We start from the raw sequence: 13,873 nt of genomic DNA on the forward strand, positions 1-13,873 counted from the left end.
GTTTTGTTTGTTTGTTTGTTGTTTATTTTCGGGCAATTTTCTTTTAATTTTTTCAACTTTTTCTTAATTTCTGGGGCATGATTAGGTTTCCTGTTGCTTTCTTCAGGGTTAAAAGGATTACGCCGTTGTTAGCAGTTAGAAGCGTCCACATATTGGGAAAACAATGAGATTCAGGAGCTCATTACTGTCGGCGCAGAGTATGAGATCAGCCGCCATATAAGAGAGACGGTAAATGATTATTATTGCTAGGGAAGCGCTGCCAACACCTTCTTGTTGTTTCTTTTGGGTTCCACGATGCCAGCATGCTATCTGAAATCACACACTGGAGGACAATAACACTGCCATCGTTTGATTCTGCATAAAATGAAGGATCCATAAAGAGGAGACTAAGTAGCGGCTCTAGAGCGCAAAAGTTAACAGAAAACGGCATTTAAGGAATATATTTAAGGTTTCGTTTAGTGAAGAAATCTTTTCCCTGAGGTGTTTTACATAGGAGGTGAAGTTCCAGCATCGATCCTTCACCTTCTGCCTGATTCACTCGCCAGAAAACCAGAGAGCACACGTGTTTCATATCGGACGCCCACCCAGCCGTGACGCTCCGTGAGACTCTCTGATGCCAAAAACACACCGAAGCCCTGGAGGATGATGGGATACGTGACATGCTTGGAAACGTGCTTCAGAAATGATGGCAGGGTGAGAGGGAAAGAGGGAGATGAAGAATCCAGAGAAAGAGAGGAGGAAGCTGAATGATTTCCTGGTGTGTCTTCCTCCGCAGAGACGGATGAGATGGCTTCAGCAGATGTGTTTAACCAGAGAGAGTTTACATCGACCTAAATCATCTCATTCCCGCCGTCTGCAGTAACCTGATTTATGAAACATCCACAGCTAAAAAGAAAACCGTTTCCCTCATCGGGTTCAGGGATTAAGTGAATTCTGGTTTTCAACACACCCGAAACCACACGAAAATGAACATGTGCAAAGAATAATGACAGTCAAAGAATCATCCAACTGTGGTACGATGAAAGGAAAGATAACTAAAGCCACGTTCAGATCAAAAAACAGCCACGCATTGTTTCAGGTACACGGAGGAAAATGAATCTCAATCCAGGACGGCCTGTTTGGGTCTTAGGTACGCAGATATCTAAGTAGGGCTGTCAAATGACTAATTTTTTAATCGCAATATATCGCAAAATTTCAACAGTTACATGTGATTAATCACTTTTTACAATCACATGTTTTTAATTCCATTATTCTGCATTTTAAAATAGTTTTGAAGTCCATAATGACAAGGTAAAGCTATTATTACAAGTTGTTCTTGATTGAGAATCAAATGGCAGCAAAAACTGCACGGGACTAGCATCAAACGGGCATGTCTGTAAAGGGGAGGCTCATGGGTATCCGCAGAAACCACTTTCATTCAGATACCTTGAGGTCAGAGGTCAAGGGATCTCTGAGAAATGGCCATGTTGTTTTTCCATCACTAAAATTTTGATTGTTAATTCGTGAGAAGCTAGCACGGCGTGGTTGGTGCAGCTGGGTTCCTGTGGTCTTCCAGTTTCATCACTCTAGCTTTAAAACTCAGCTCTGTACAGCGTCTTACTGACAGGCATGTCGGTTGGCGTTTACTGCGATTTAAAAAAAATAATGCAACGGGCATGGCCCTTAACCGCATCGCGATTGACACGTTAATGCTGACAGCCCTCGTTTTAAGGTTCATCAAATAGCAAAACAGTCCGCAGCAGTTTATAGCACGATGAGGAAGGATTTATAAACTCTGTAAGATTATCACAAAGACATTCATTTCATCTCTAGCAGCAACAGTCACCAAGAAACAGTAGAAATAAATTGTCACTACCGAGTAATCTACCAGAAATATGCTCTTTAAATATTTCATTAGCAAATATTACACATTGCCGGTTGATGTCACTTAGGATTGTAACAAAAGGTGAGCAAGTTTCAGCATTTTGGCAGAGGGTCACACGACATCTTAACTGTCCCAGTGCAGTAGTCTCTGTAGCCCCTTTTCCACTGTCTGTTCACGCAGGAATATCACGCCGTTGTAACGAATGGCAGCACATTCTCGTCCCGGGTCGTCACATGTTGCTGCTTTGTGGTGGACTTCCGTGTCTACTCGCTCTTACCTACTCCGGGCATTCATCTGCGTCTGCTGCTGATATTCAAAAATGCCGCTTGGTGCTGTCGACACGAGCACATCATGGGATTAAGCTGCATGTGGTTATATTTAGACAACAACAACACACGCTGGCACGGATGGTTAGGTTTAGGTTAGAGAGGTACATGGTCGGGTGATGTAAAAAGTATTACATGCAAACAGGAAGCACACACCAGATTCCTGCATGAAAGTCCAGGGTTTGTTTGATTCGTCCACCCATCTGCCCTATAGGGACCTTCGTGCCATTTATATGATCTCGTTACCAGCGGTGTTTCAACCTCACGCTGATCATGCAGATGTGACAGGTTCTGTTCAGCTGCGTTCTCAACCGAAGCCGCCCAGCTGCAGATCATGCTGATGGACGCAGCGGCCATCCAGGGGCGTTTCACGACACTGCACAGTTCTGCCCGGCTGTGTTCTCAGCAGCGAATCATGCGGATGCAAAAGGTGGCTTTTGGCACTGGGATCTTACGCCGAAAACACTGCAAAAGGGGGGTTACTGATGACTTTGAAATAAGAACGGGCTGGGAATGGAGGGACAGAGTGATCTAGCCTTTGGGCCTGCAATGGAGATGGTATCAGTGCTGACACGAGATCTCTGTAAAAAGAACAGCAGGCAGGATGTGACTATGAGCAGGGCTGTGACATTTTGTCGGTGTATTATGTGTGCAACTGACTGACAGGAGATTTAAAAAGCAGCTCGTAGCAGTTAGCGGCTAACTCAAAGAAGAGGAGGAGATAAATGTCCGCAACTTGGTAAAACAATGAGATTCTGCTCCTAACCCTTCTAGCAGAGGACAAGATCAAGCACCATATAGCCGGGATGGTAGATAAATTTAATATTTAGAAAGACTGTCAACGCATTTGATACATGTGACACTACAGAACAACGACATTTCAATGTCGTGCCCACCATGCTTTTTTTTTTTTAATTCCTCGGTGCTGGAATGCTGCCTAAAATCACAAAATGGAGCATATGATGCCGCCGTCATTTGTTTCTGTGTAAAAATGTAGAGAGGCGTAAAGTAGGGACTTGGTAGCGATCTCAAAGAACTAAACGGCTCTGATCTCCTGCTGACAGGAAAGGAGTATATCACCTATCTTTGGCTGGTTTTTTAAAAAACCTGCATATACATGCTAATTTTGTTGGAAAAGGGGTATAAATATACTCAGGGCCCTTTACAAACATGATGCCGACATGTAAACTTGCAGAGCATTTACAAGTTTCTCTCTCACACAAACACACACACATGCATGCACACACACACACACACACACACACACACACACACACACACACACACACACAGAGCTCTAATAACCTCACACCTGTAAATAGCAGGTCCTCACACCCCCATCCAGCAGTCTTTGATGTGTGTGTTTCTGAAAAGAGAGGGGAAGCAGGAGGAGGGGTGGGGTGCGGGAGGTGATAAAGAAAGAGGGACAGAGTGTGTGTGTGTGTGTGTGTGTGTGTGTGTGTGTGTGTTTGGGGGTTGCAGGAAGGAATGTTTCAGCAGAGTAAACAGTGTGAAGCTTCCTGTAGAAAACACTTCAAAGCCAGAGAGAGGAAACCAGGATAAAGCACACACACACACACACACACACACACTGCATCAAAGGCAGGTAGGAGTCATCTATCAACACAGGAAAATTAAAACCTGTAGCGCACACACAGACACACATGAACAAGATGACACTTTCCACATTACAAACATCAAGAAAACATTAATATAACACTTTTTAAAACGCATCTTTCAGAAATCTTCAACTTCCCAAAACGTTTGTATTTCACAGTACTTCTTTGTAGCTGGAAAGTAAGTCCATTAATGCATTACAAGATAGACCAGATATTGACTGCCAATTATTATGATTACTGATTCAGCCAAAAATGCCAAATGGCGTCTGGTTTTTAGCTTCTCTGCTTTTAGGAAGGGCTGTTTTCCTTTATCATACATGAAAGTGAACTGAATATTCCTGGGGTTTTAAAATAAAAATTTGAATAATCACTGAACTGGAGATAATTGGAAACTCGTAACCGTAATGCAGCTACCGTCAGCAACATCATCATTTTGATCAATAATACCACATTGAAGTTTGGGAAAAGTTGACACTGAAAATCAAGAAAAAAAAACCACACACACAAAAAAGTTGTTCTTTACGACTTTGGGGGGGAAAATGTGCAAAAACACTGTTTCTATGAGAGTAAAAAAAGTAAAGAATATCATGGCATCATGTTAAAGTTTTGAGGAATCTGATGACCTCTCGCCAACAGAAAAGTTTAAGTTAAGTTAAGTGAAGGCTTTTTTTCAGGCTAAACTTTTTCAAAAGTCTTCTCATTATGAACTGAAAAGATGGTGCGGGCTAAATAGTGGCTCATTCATGGCCAGAAACAAAGCAGCTGTGAAGTGCAGAGGCAGAACAGCAGTGCGGAGGCGGTGCATCAGTTCACATACTGCTGTTTTCCACATCAAATGTTTTTAACAGAGCACACAAAAGGCAGGAAATCAGCTTTACCACCTGTAATTCCCCTAAACCACAAAACTCAGATGGAAAGAATTGGAAGCTCTGTGTTGTATTCCCCTGAAATCATGTAATTCAGCACCATGAAGAAGCAGTATCACAATAATATCTGCTCTGACTCTGGTTTTTATCCAGTTTATACAAATAAGCCTCCACCTGAGCTGCTGGAATTAGGTTTTTTTCCCCCCAAAATGATGTGCTATGTTGTGAATTATAGCCTAACTATGTAAAATGTAACCAAATATATATTAGATACAGAAAATTACTTTGAAGACATTAAGACTTGCTTCAAAGTGATGAAACTTCCAATTTACATTTATTTTAAAAGATTTTAATTTAAGACAGTCTCCTCTGCAGGCAGGGCAGGTAGGACAGAAGCATGACTAGTCTGACATAGTCTGACAACTTTACAAAATTATGGTTTTGCAAACCAATAAATGGTGTAAACATGCGCTTTGTGGGTCAGTTTCCAATTCAGCATTTATCCAGTATTCCATATCAAAAACAACCTATTTCTCGTCAAGTTGTTTACCATAGTCAATTGCCGTCTTTTGAGGAGACAAACCAGGTATAAACTTAACATTTTAAGGGATTGAAGTCCTCTATGTTGGACTGCATGTATGCCGAATTTATCAGTACACCTTACTTAATCAAAAAGTGGTAAAAGTCAGTCTCCTGACATCGTGAAATTTAAAGTACAGCGAGTGGTCTTTAAATTTGCACTTTTCAAATCGGAGTTTGGCGTTACGTAAAGCCGGGCCGAACCGGCGCTTCAGCTCTTGCAGACAGGTAAGAAAGGTAGCGTGACTGACGCAACCTGACTTTGTAAACACTGCGATATTCAGACTCTTTCAACAAAGTCTTACCTTGACATGTGAGTTTATTTAATCTGGATGTTTCACAACACAAACTGTCGGTACATGTGCAGAAAGATTGGACAGAAACAGACGGAACCATCTCCGAAAACTGAACTTTTTTGGGACACTTGAGACGACGCAGCAGCAGCAGCAGCAGGTTTTACTAGAATAAGTGTCGTTAAAAACAACACGTTGAAACTATAAATGTATGTTTTACCTTATAACCGCATCGCTCCTGGTTTGCTCTCTTGCTGGCCGAGGTCGTAGATCCACAAGACAGATAAAAAACCAGGAATAAACCGGAGAGAGAGATGAAGAAACTCCGAGGGGCCGCCATTCCTCCCTCAAGTCTGAACAACTCTGAGAGCGAGAGAGGAGAGACAAGGAGAGGTGTGTGTGTGTGTGTGTGTGTGTGTGTGTGTGTGTGTTCACTACCTTTGTGAGGACCAGCTCGGCTGTTGGACCGTGAAGGTGAGAACATTTTGTCCGGTCCCCACTTCTTCAAAAGGCCAGTTTGAGGAGATTTAAACCCGCACTGAAACAGAAACATGTATTATATTTATCACCTAGTAGGTTATAACTTGCAAGGAATTTGCTTTGATGTTTTGTACATGAAATAAACATACAATGTGAACATATTGAGGGACTGTTCTTTATTTATCAGAGGACGGGGTTGGCTGGAGTGTGACTTTTATTTTGTTATTTTTTGTCCCTCCCCCGTATTTAGTCGATAATTCATCTCATAAAATGTGTTCAAGGACCGTCAGAAATGTGATAATCTTATGATATTTTCTGTTTTTACAGTTTCTGACTATAATAAATGGTGTATTTTTGGCATTTTTTTAAAAGAAAGAAAAAGCGAGATGGGACACCAGCACTTCCAGAGATACTTGCTGTATACTCCTGACGGCACCACACCCTCTTGTGGAAAAAGTAAGTAACAATGCTTCCCCAAACTCTCCTCAGTCTCCCCACAATGCACTGGGTCTCTGTGCAGGGTGCACCGAACTGCAGAAATCATCATTTCTACATCTGGATATTAAAGTCTGCAAATTTACTATCACATTTAATTTAATGTAACATACCACAATAAATTAAAACAGGGGGACGCCTCACTTTAAGTGCTCTTATTACAAAATAACACCAACAATCAAGGCTCAACACAACAACATTCAACCACATATAACCATCATTTCACACTGAGATAACATTTGTATGGGGACTCAAATGGTTAGTATTAAATAAACAGACAAATTAGACACATTACGCAAATATGAAAACACACAAGCCCCAATTTCAAGTTCAGAGCAGCAGCTTAAGTATCAATGGGAAGTGAGCGATTATTTCCATTAAGCAGCCAATGGTTATTGTGTACATGGGATGAATAGTTCAAATATAATAAATAGTTCAGGTGTAAAATCCTGGTTCTGTGTGCATGCTTTGCAGAAATTTGATTACTGGCATATCTGTTTTTAATTATGCACCACTGAATTTAAAATGTAATCATAAGCTAAAATAGTTTTTTTCATTATTACCTAGTAAAATCATGCATTAAATAGTTTTAACACTTATTATTATTATAAGTAGTAGTAGTAGTAATAATAATAATAATAATAGTATTAGTATTGTTGTATTGCTGGATAATCATCATTATAAATGATGACAATACTAACAATACTGCTACTACTAATAATAATAATAATGAAATAAGATCTAATTTTATATTGTGACTGCTTGATGCATTACCCTATAAAAATATTTTTTTTTTAAATCTTTTTTTTACACATGTAGTTTCTTTTTCTTAGTGCTAGTTAGGACCGGCCTGTTTTTTCAAACAGGTAGTACAGAGTGTGTACACAGAGTTCATTGTTTATCTTATGTCTTTATCCTATTGTACATTAAAGCAGATGTGTGTTTCAGTCTATGGAGTCAAACTATGGAATTCTCAGGATAATGACCTAAAATGCAGCTTAAATATTATTCAATTTAAAAGGGGGTATAAAGAAAAAAATAATGGGACATTAAGAACTTTCAGAGTAACAGTAATGTTAAGACTGAAATTGATTGTTTCTGTTGTTTTTGTTAAGTTTAATGTGATTTGTGTAAAAGAATGGTACATATTGTAAGGATGGCCATATGTATCTGTATTTACAGCCGCTTCTGTTATTAGTAAGAAAGGGGCAGGTATTAAAATATTTGTTTCTGGAATTTGTATTACTGTTTATGAGAAAAAAAGTGTATAATGGGTTTTTGTTATTGTTTTGGAAATTATACACTGGCATGAGTAAATAAAGCACATATGAATGAATGAATGAACGTTTTCATTTGTTATTGGGCGTGTATGTAGTTGTATGATGTAAATGAGTAGAACTTGTGGAACAGTTCCTTCAGTTCCAGATTCTGTGACGTCACAGTAAAACATTCTAGAATACTTTGGTGAGGAAATCTGTCACTTCTTAACTATCTGAGGAAAAACAAACATCTCCAAACATCTCTGAGGACCTGTAGTAAAAAAAAAAAATCGAGTGAGGAAGAAGCCTCTGCAACAGTAAAGTCTCACAGAGGTGAAATGGAGAAAACGATAAGTGACACGACTTCAGTCTTGACTGAACTCCGTCAGGAGGGAACACTGTGTGATGTGGTGATCAAGGTGGGTGACGTCGAGTTTGAAGCCCACAAGATCATCCTCTGTGGCTGCAGTTCGTACTTTCGGTGAGTAGGTTATCTCGGCAGAGCAAAGACTCTAATGTCAAACTCTTTAAACGAGGCGAAAAACAGATTCAAACTTCTGTGTGATCCCAGTGTGTGAACTACATCTGAAAATCAACACTACTGCTAATGCTGTTCCTGTCCATACTGTGTATATCTTAGCAGATTTTCTTTATTATTTATGTTCTATATTTGTCCTATATATAGTTTATTCTGTATTTTACTATGTACATGACTCTGGCCTTTACTGATTTTTGCATTTCTGGTTAGATGGCAAACTGCATTTTGTCTCAGTACTCATACTCTATACGTTGACAAATTCGATGTTATCTGAAATAGTCTATATTTTTTCAGTGGCCCCATCTGACCACTCATATGAATGTATTTCTGAGGGCTGCCACACTGGCAGTGTCTTAACAACTGACATTGAAGTTTGACACCAATACAAGTCAGACTCTCATGAAATGCAGTTCCTTCATCACATCTGCTCAGTCTTACCAGAGAGCAGCTAAAAATGTCATATTTGTCAGTGTGAGAGGTCAGGAGGTCACTGAAATCAAATGATTTTGTTTTATTTTTAAGTTTACTACATACAAGTGCAACAGAATTATAAAAGATTATTAGGATTCAGCTGTGCATATAAATAAAATCTTTTATCACACAGAATGTATATTTGTGTAATTGTCAAATTTTACCATGGGTTTATGGTGTTTATCTTAAAAAGTATTTGTCATGATTTAACTATGAACAAGCATGCACCGAGGTTTGGATTTTCCCTTTTTCGTTGTGAAAATAACTTTAGATCTATTTTAAACCAGTCTTGAAGAACAGAGAAATCTAGTCTTATGTCAAATTATCAATAATTAAATTAAACTGACTGAAGTTATCCATCTATGAAGACCAGACCCAGAGTTCATGTTTGGTCCAGATGTTATGAAAGTGATACACAATATCCTCTAAATCCTGATCCTACAGCACCCTCTTCACCGGTGTCTGGGCGACCCCAAACAAACAGATGTACACCATCCCTGGGGTGTCACCCAAGATGATGCACCTGATCATGAATTATGCCTACACCCACACTGTTACCGTGACTGAGGATAATGTGGTGGAGCTTTTGGCAGCTGCAGACCAGTTCTTGGTCACAGGGATCGTTAGGACCTGCTGCACCTTCCTGGAGAACCTGCTGTGCCTGGAGAATTGCATCGGCATCTGGAGGCTGATGGACTGGTACCACCTCCCTGAGCTGAGGCGCAAGGTCTACCTCTACATCCTGCACCACTTTGAGGAGATAGTTTTTGTCTCACAGGAGCTCCTGGAGCTCTCTGTGCAGCAGCTGGCTGCCATCATCGAGAACGATCACCTCAATGTGAGACAAGAAAACACCGCGTTCGAGGCCGTCCTCCGCTGGATTAACCACCAGCCAGACCAGAGACGAGGTCACATCTCTGAGCTGTTGCCCAAAGTAAGTAAACAATTAAGTCAACTGTAGATCACTTCAACAAAGCATGCATTGGGTTGCATTTTCACAGAAACAGCCCAACCAGTCTGCTGAAGCAGGCTGTTCATGCACTGTTCATACCTATGAAAAGCAATGCACCAAAATTCCAACATAATTGGGAAGACTGCACTCACATGACCAATGCACTGACAGGAGCACAACATTAACTCCATGGCAGAAGTAAAAATGGATGGGTTTAAACCTAACCTACGTAACTTGACTTGAAATATGAACATGATTGTCGGTGCATGAAATCATTCAAACATCATTCATATCAAATCAAACAAACCTTTGGATGAGTTGGCTTAAGACTAGCAAGAAAAAAGTATTAGCATCGGTAGTTTGTTCAAACACTTCCAGCAACATTTAACTAACAAGAAAATCATTGCAGCTGTGCAAATAAAAAGTTTATTCCCTCGGGTGAAAAAAATGTGTGTGATGATATTATAATGCTGCAACAACAGGTCTAAGGGAGGAGGTCAGGATAAATTGTCAATTGTATGAACTTTAGAAAGACGATTTAACTTCTGATGATTCTAATAATTTACCCCTGCTTCCAGGTTTTTGCAAAGCGAGGCTAACCACATCCTGACTCCGACTGTTCTTTTTGCACAAAGATAAGACTGCTATCGGACTGAGATCTAATAAGACTGTTTCTAATTTCTGTCTTCTTCTATGTCTCCAGGTACGGCTTGGCTTGATGGCTGCAATTTACCTCCAAAAAGGGGTGATGGAAAATGCTGTAGTCAAGGAAAGCATTGAGTGTATCCCCATCATCAATGATGCAGTGACGGCATTGATAAATTTAAGGAATGGACCTTTAAAATCTGCCTACAGTAACCCACTGAGCCGCCCTCGCCTGCCCTCTAGCATCTTATTGGTCACCGGAGGCATGGATGACAGTCATGCTGTGACCAGTGTCGATGCGTATGATGCCCGAGCGGACTGCTGGGTCACTGTGAACACTGGAGATTTTTGTTGCTCACATCACGGTACTGCTGTCCTCAACAGCTTTGTGTTCCTAATCGGTGGCAGCTGCGATGAAAATTCCTTTTTGAACAATGTGCAGAAGTTTGACCCTTTCACCTGCACATGGCACCAGGTGGCACCCATGAATTACTCCCGCTGCTATGTTAGCGTTGTTGTGCATGACGGGTGCATTTACGCCATTGGAGGCGCCAATGGACGATCTTGCTACAGCAGTGTCGAGTGCTACAAGCCTGAGACTGACCGCTGGACCATGATGGCACCCATGCATTCAAAGAGGTGTGGGGCCGGTGCTACGACTCTAAATGGCAAGGTGGGTAAAACAGCTGAAACCAGCAATGACTGACTGATGACTAATTATTGGTTTCAGTATTGGCCCTAAAAAATCAATATTGGTCAACCCCTACTAAATACTCTTTGATCACGATAACTGATAAAATATGCATCCAGTGCTTCCACAATGCTTGTCAGTTGTGTCTAAACAAAGAGAGAGAGCTCTCTGTGATTATAAAGTAGCAGAGATGGTGCGACAATTAACATATCTGGGAGCCTGCATGCTCTATAAAATATGTTGCTTAACAAAATTGGAATAAACACATTTTGTTTAAAGTAAATCAAACAAAAGAAAAATAAAGAACACTATATTTCAGTATTTGCTACTGAAATATTGTCTTGTAATAATTACTTTTGGCCACAGTGGTCGCTGTTCTGGTGCCAAAAGTTTTGAAAATTTGATACATTGCCTAATAGCAACAAGCAAACTTATTTCCATCAATACTGTATATTTTTTCTACAAAGAAAGGCCTATAGCATCAAAACAAATGAAAACTATACACATAGTGGCTTTAACCTAATAAAGACTATTTTATGACATTAGTGACCCTGAGCAAGTTAAAAACAAGGTGACTGATTTTCAAACATTTATTTCACCTGTGTCTGTATGGAATCCATTCTTAATGAAACTGTCCCAAATTTATCTGTAGATCTACATTTGTGGGGGTTTCAACGGGACTCGTAGCCTCTGCACGGCTGAATGCTACAACCCAGACATCAACCAGTGGACCATGATCAACCCCATGAGGAGCCGCCGAATTGGCTTAGGAGTCGCTGCCTACAAAGGCTTCATCTATGCAGTAAGTGTGTGGTATTACAGCTACAGTTGGTCAATTTTATAAAAGTAACTTTTTTTACATTTGCTGAAACTGTCTCTGTGTCCGCACAAAAGTATTCGAGACAGGTCCTACTGCACGTTAACATGAACAACTAATCAGAGCCGAGGAGTCTCTAGTGCAGCAGTCAGTCATATCAATTGCTGCTATTGAACAGCAGTCAAACTGTCAATTTAATCAGCACTGATCAAAAATGAATCAGTATTCTGTTACTACGTCGGCTGTTTCTCACCTCAAATATTTTCAGAAACACGTAAGTGTACTGTTTAGATGTAAAAATAGAAAGTTTGCTCTGGCTGGCACTTGATGCAGTTGACTATTTCCAAAATGCTGGGCCACAAACTTTCTCACAGCAAACAGTACACTAAAACAAATGTCTTTAACATTTGAGGTGATAGAAACAGAATCTCCATTCATATTCGATCAGCGCTGCCAGTTTGACAGGCCACGAATAAACAAGTGAACTCACTTCATTCAATAATCTAATTTACTCCATCTCTACTGTCTGCAGATCATTTGGAGCAGTTTATACTTCAGCATTTAGTAGAAAATTGGATTATGCAAACAAGATACAAGACACAAACTTACCCCAAAAAGCTTTTTTTTTTTTTAATGTCAAACACAATCATTAGAAAATGAGCAGTTGTAAAACTGAATAGATTTCTTTTCTTTAAATTATTTTATGCCTTTCATGTGCATGAAGCCAGGAGGAAGTCTTTAATGCACATGCTGTCAACCAGCGCAGCCAAAAAAAGCCTAATTTCCACTGCACAAAAAAACAGCTAACACCAGCTAACATCTGCCTAGTAAACGCAATGGGAAAATATACAATTGGCATTCACACCTGGTCAAATGACTCTGCAGCAAATACGGGTATTTATGCTCTGTGGCTCCATCAGCATTGATGGAAACCCAACACCCGGGTGACATGCTGACACAAATCTGTGTCAACCTAAGCAATGCTAAAACATCGACATATATTAGTCTGCACTGAGTTTGAAAGAGAGACTGAATAAGTAAGAAATACATAAAGAGAAGTAACCACAGTGAAGTTTTCACAGGGCTTATCCATGCTGCTTTCTACTGTTTACCTAGTCTCTGTGACACACAAAAAAACAAACACAGAAAGGCATTCTCGTCTGCTGCAGAGCCGTGTACATGGCTCTGCACTACTGATAAAGGGAAAGGAGTCTATTGCCTACTTTTAGCAGATCTACCTGAGTTTTAAAAAATCTGTGTGCACATCCTAATTTTGGTGGGAGTTTTCTTATGTCTTTACATTTAAGAGTTATAGCCAGAACCAGACTCCAGGGCCTTTGTGCTTCCTTACTCACTAAAACACACACATTTCACCCTCTCTCTTACAGCTTGGTGGCACCACTGGCGGGAACTCCCACCTGTGCACTGTGGAGGTCTACAACCCTCAGACCAACAGGTGGAGCTACGCACCATCCATGCGCAACTCCCGCAGCTACTTTGGCATCGAAGTGTTAAATGACCAGCTCTTTGTGGTCGGAGGATACGACGGCTTCACCACTCTGTCGTCTGTGGAGCGCTACGATGAGGAGGCCGGTATGTGGTACCGAGCCTCTGACATCGAGATGCCCCGCCGGGGCCTGAGCTGCTCTGTGCTGCACGGACTCCACAGCGTAGCAGAGAACTTGTTCCCTCGTTGTTCCCTGACACCCCCCAACGCAGAGGAAGCTGCAGGAGGATCCATGTGACCCTCAGCCTACTCCAGAAAAATGTCACCCATTGTGGCATTTAAAAATAAAATAAAATAATTCTGCATGTCAAAAAGTGTTATTTTCCATATGTTTTGTAAAATTTATATTGAAATAATGATTCATACTTTTACCAGTGAAGTTATGTCAGGTATTTTGTGACACTTGACTATGAAGACTACAGCCCCCCAAATCCCCTAAAGGTAACTTAAGGGCTATTTTAGAACTTTTTA

At 40.5% G+C, this 13,873-nt stretch overlaps 2 protein-coding genes across 2 annotated transcripts in view; one reads left to right on the top strand and one right to left on the bottom strand.

Annotated features, from left to right (window-relative positions):
* il17rd (interleukin 17 receptor D) overlaps nucleotides 1–5,893 on the bottom strand; it is a 35,834-nt gene extending 29,941 nt beyond the window's left edge. Inside the window, exon 1 of the mRNA XM_042510049.1 lies at nucleotides 5,768–5,893. Coding sequence (XP_042365983.1) covers nucleotides 5,768–5,887 — 120 coding nt within the window. The 5' untranslated portion in view covers nucleotides 5,888–5,893. The remainder of the gene's footprint in view (nucleotides 1–5,767) is intronic.
* Nucleotides 5,894–8,104: 2,211 nt separating this feature from the next.
* On the top strand, nucleotides 8,105–13,640 carry LOC121960387 (kelch-like protein 10). The gene is made up of 5 exons (XM_042510060.1): nucleotides 8,105–8,262; nucleotides 9,235–9,724; nucleotides 10,446–11,060; nucleotides 11,731–11,880; nucleotides 13,284–13,640. The coding sequence occupies exons 1-5, from the start codon at nucleotides 8,120–8,122 to the stop codon at nucleotides 13,638–13,640; spliced, it is 1,755 nt and encodes a 584-aa protein (XP_042365994.1). The 5' UTR covers nucleotides 8,105–8,119.
* Nucleotides 13,641–13,873: the final 233 nt, after the last annotated feature.

Source organism: Plectropomus leopardus, chromosome 2 (genome assembly GCF_008729295.1).
Source record: "Plectropomus leopardus isolate mb chromosome 2, YSFRI_Pleo_2.0, whole genome shotgun sequence".
Taxonomy (NCBI): Eukaryota; Metazoa; Chordata; class Actinopteri; order Perciformes; family Serranidae; genus Plectropomus; species Plectropomus leopardus.

Coding starts and splice junctions, on each gene's coding strand:
- LOC121960387 (XM_042510060.1), top strand. CDS start 8,120: ATGGAGAAAACGATAAGTGACACGACTTCAGTCTTGACTGAACTCCGT. Junction 8,263..9,234: donor GGCTGCAGTTCGTACTTTCG/GTGAGTAGGTTA, acceptor CTGATCCTACAG/CACCCTCTTCACCGGTGTCT. Junction 11,061..11,730: donor CTACGACTCTAAATGGCAAG/GTGGGTAAAACA, acceptor ATTTATCTGTAG/ATCTACATTTGTGGGGGTTT.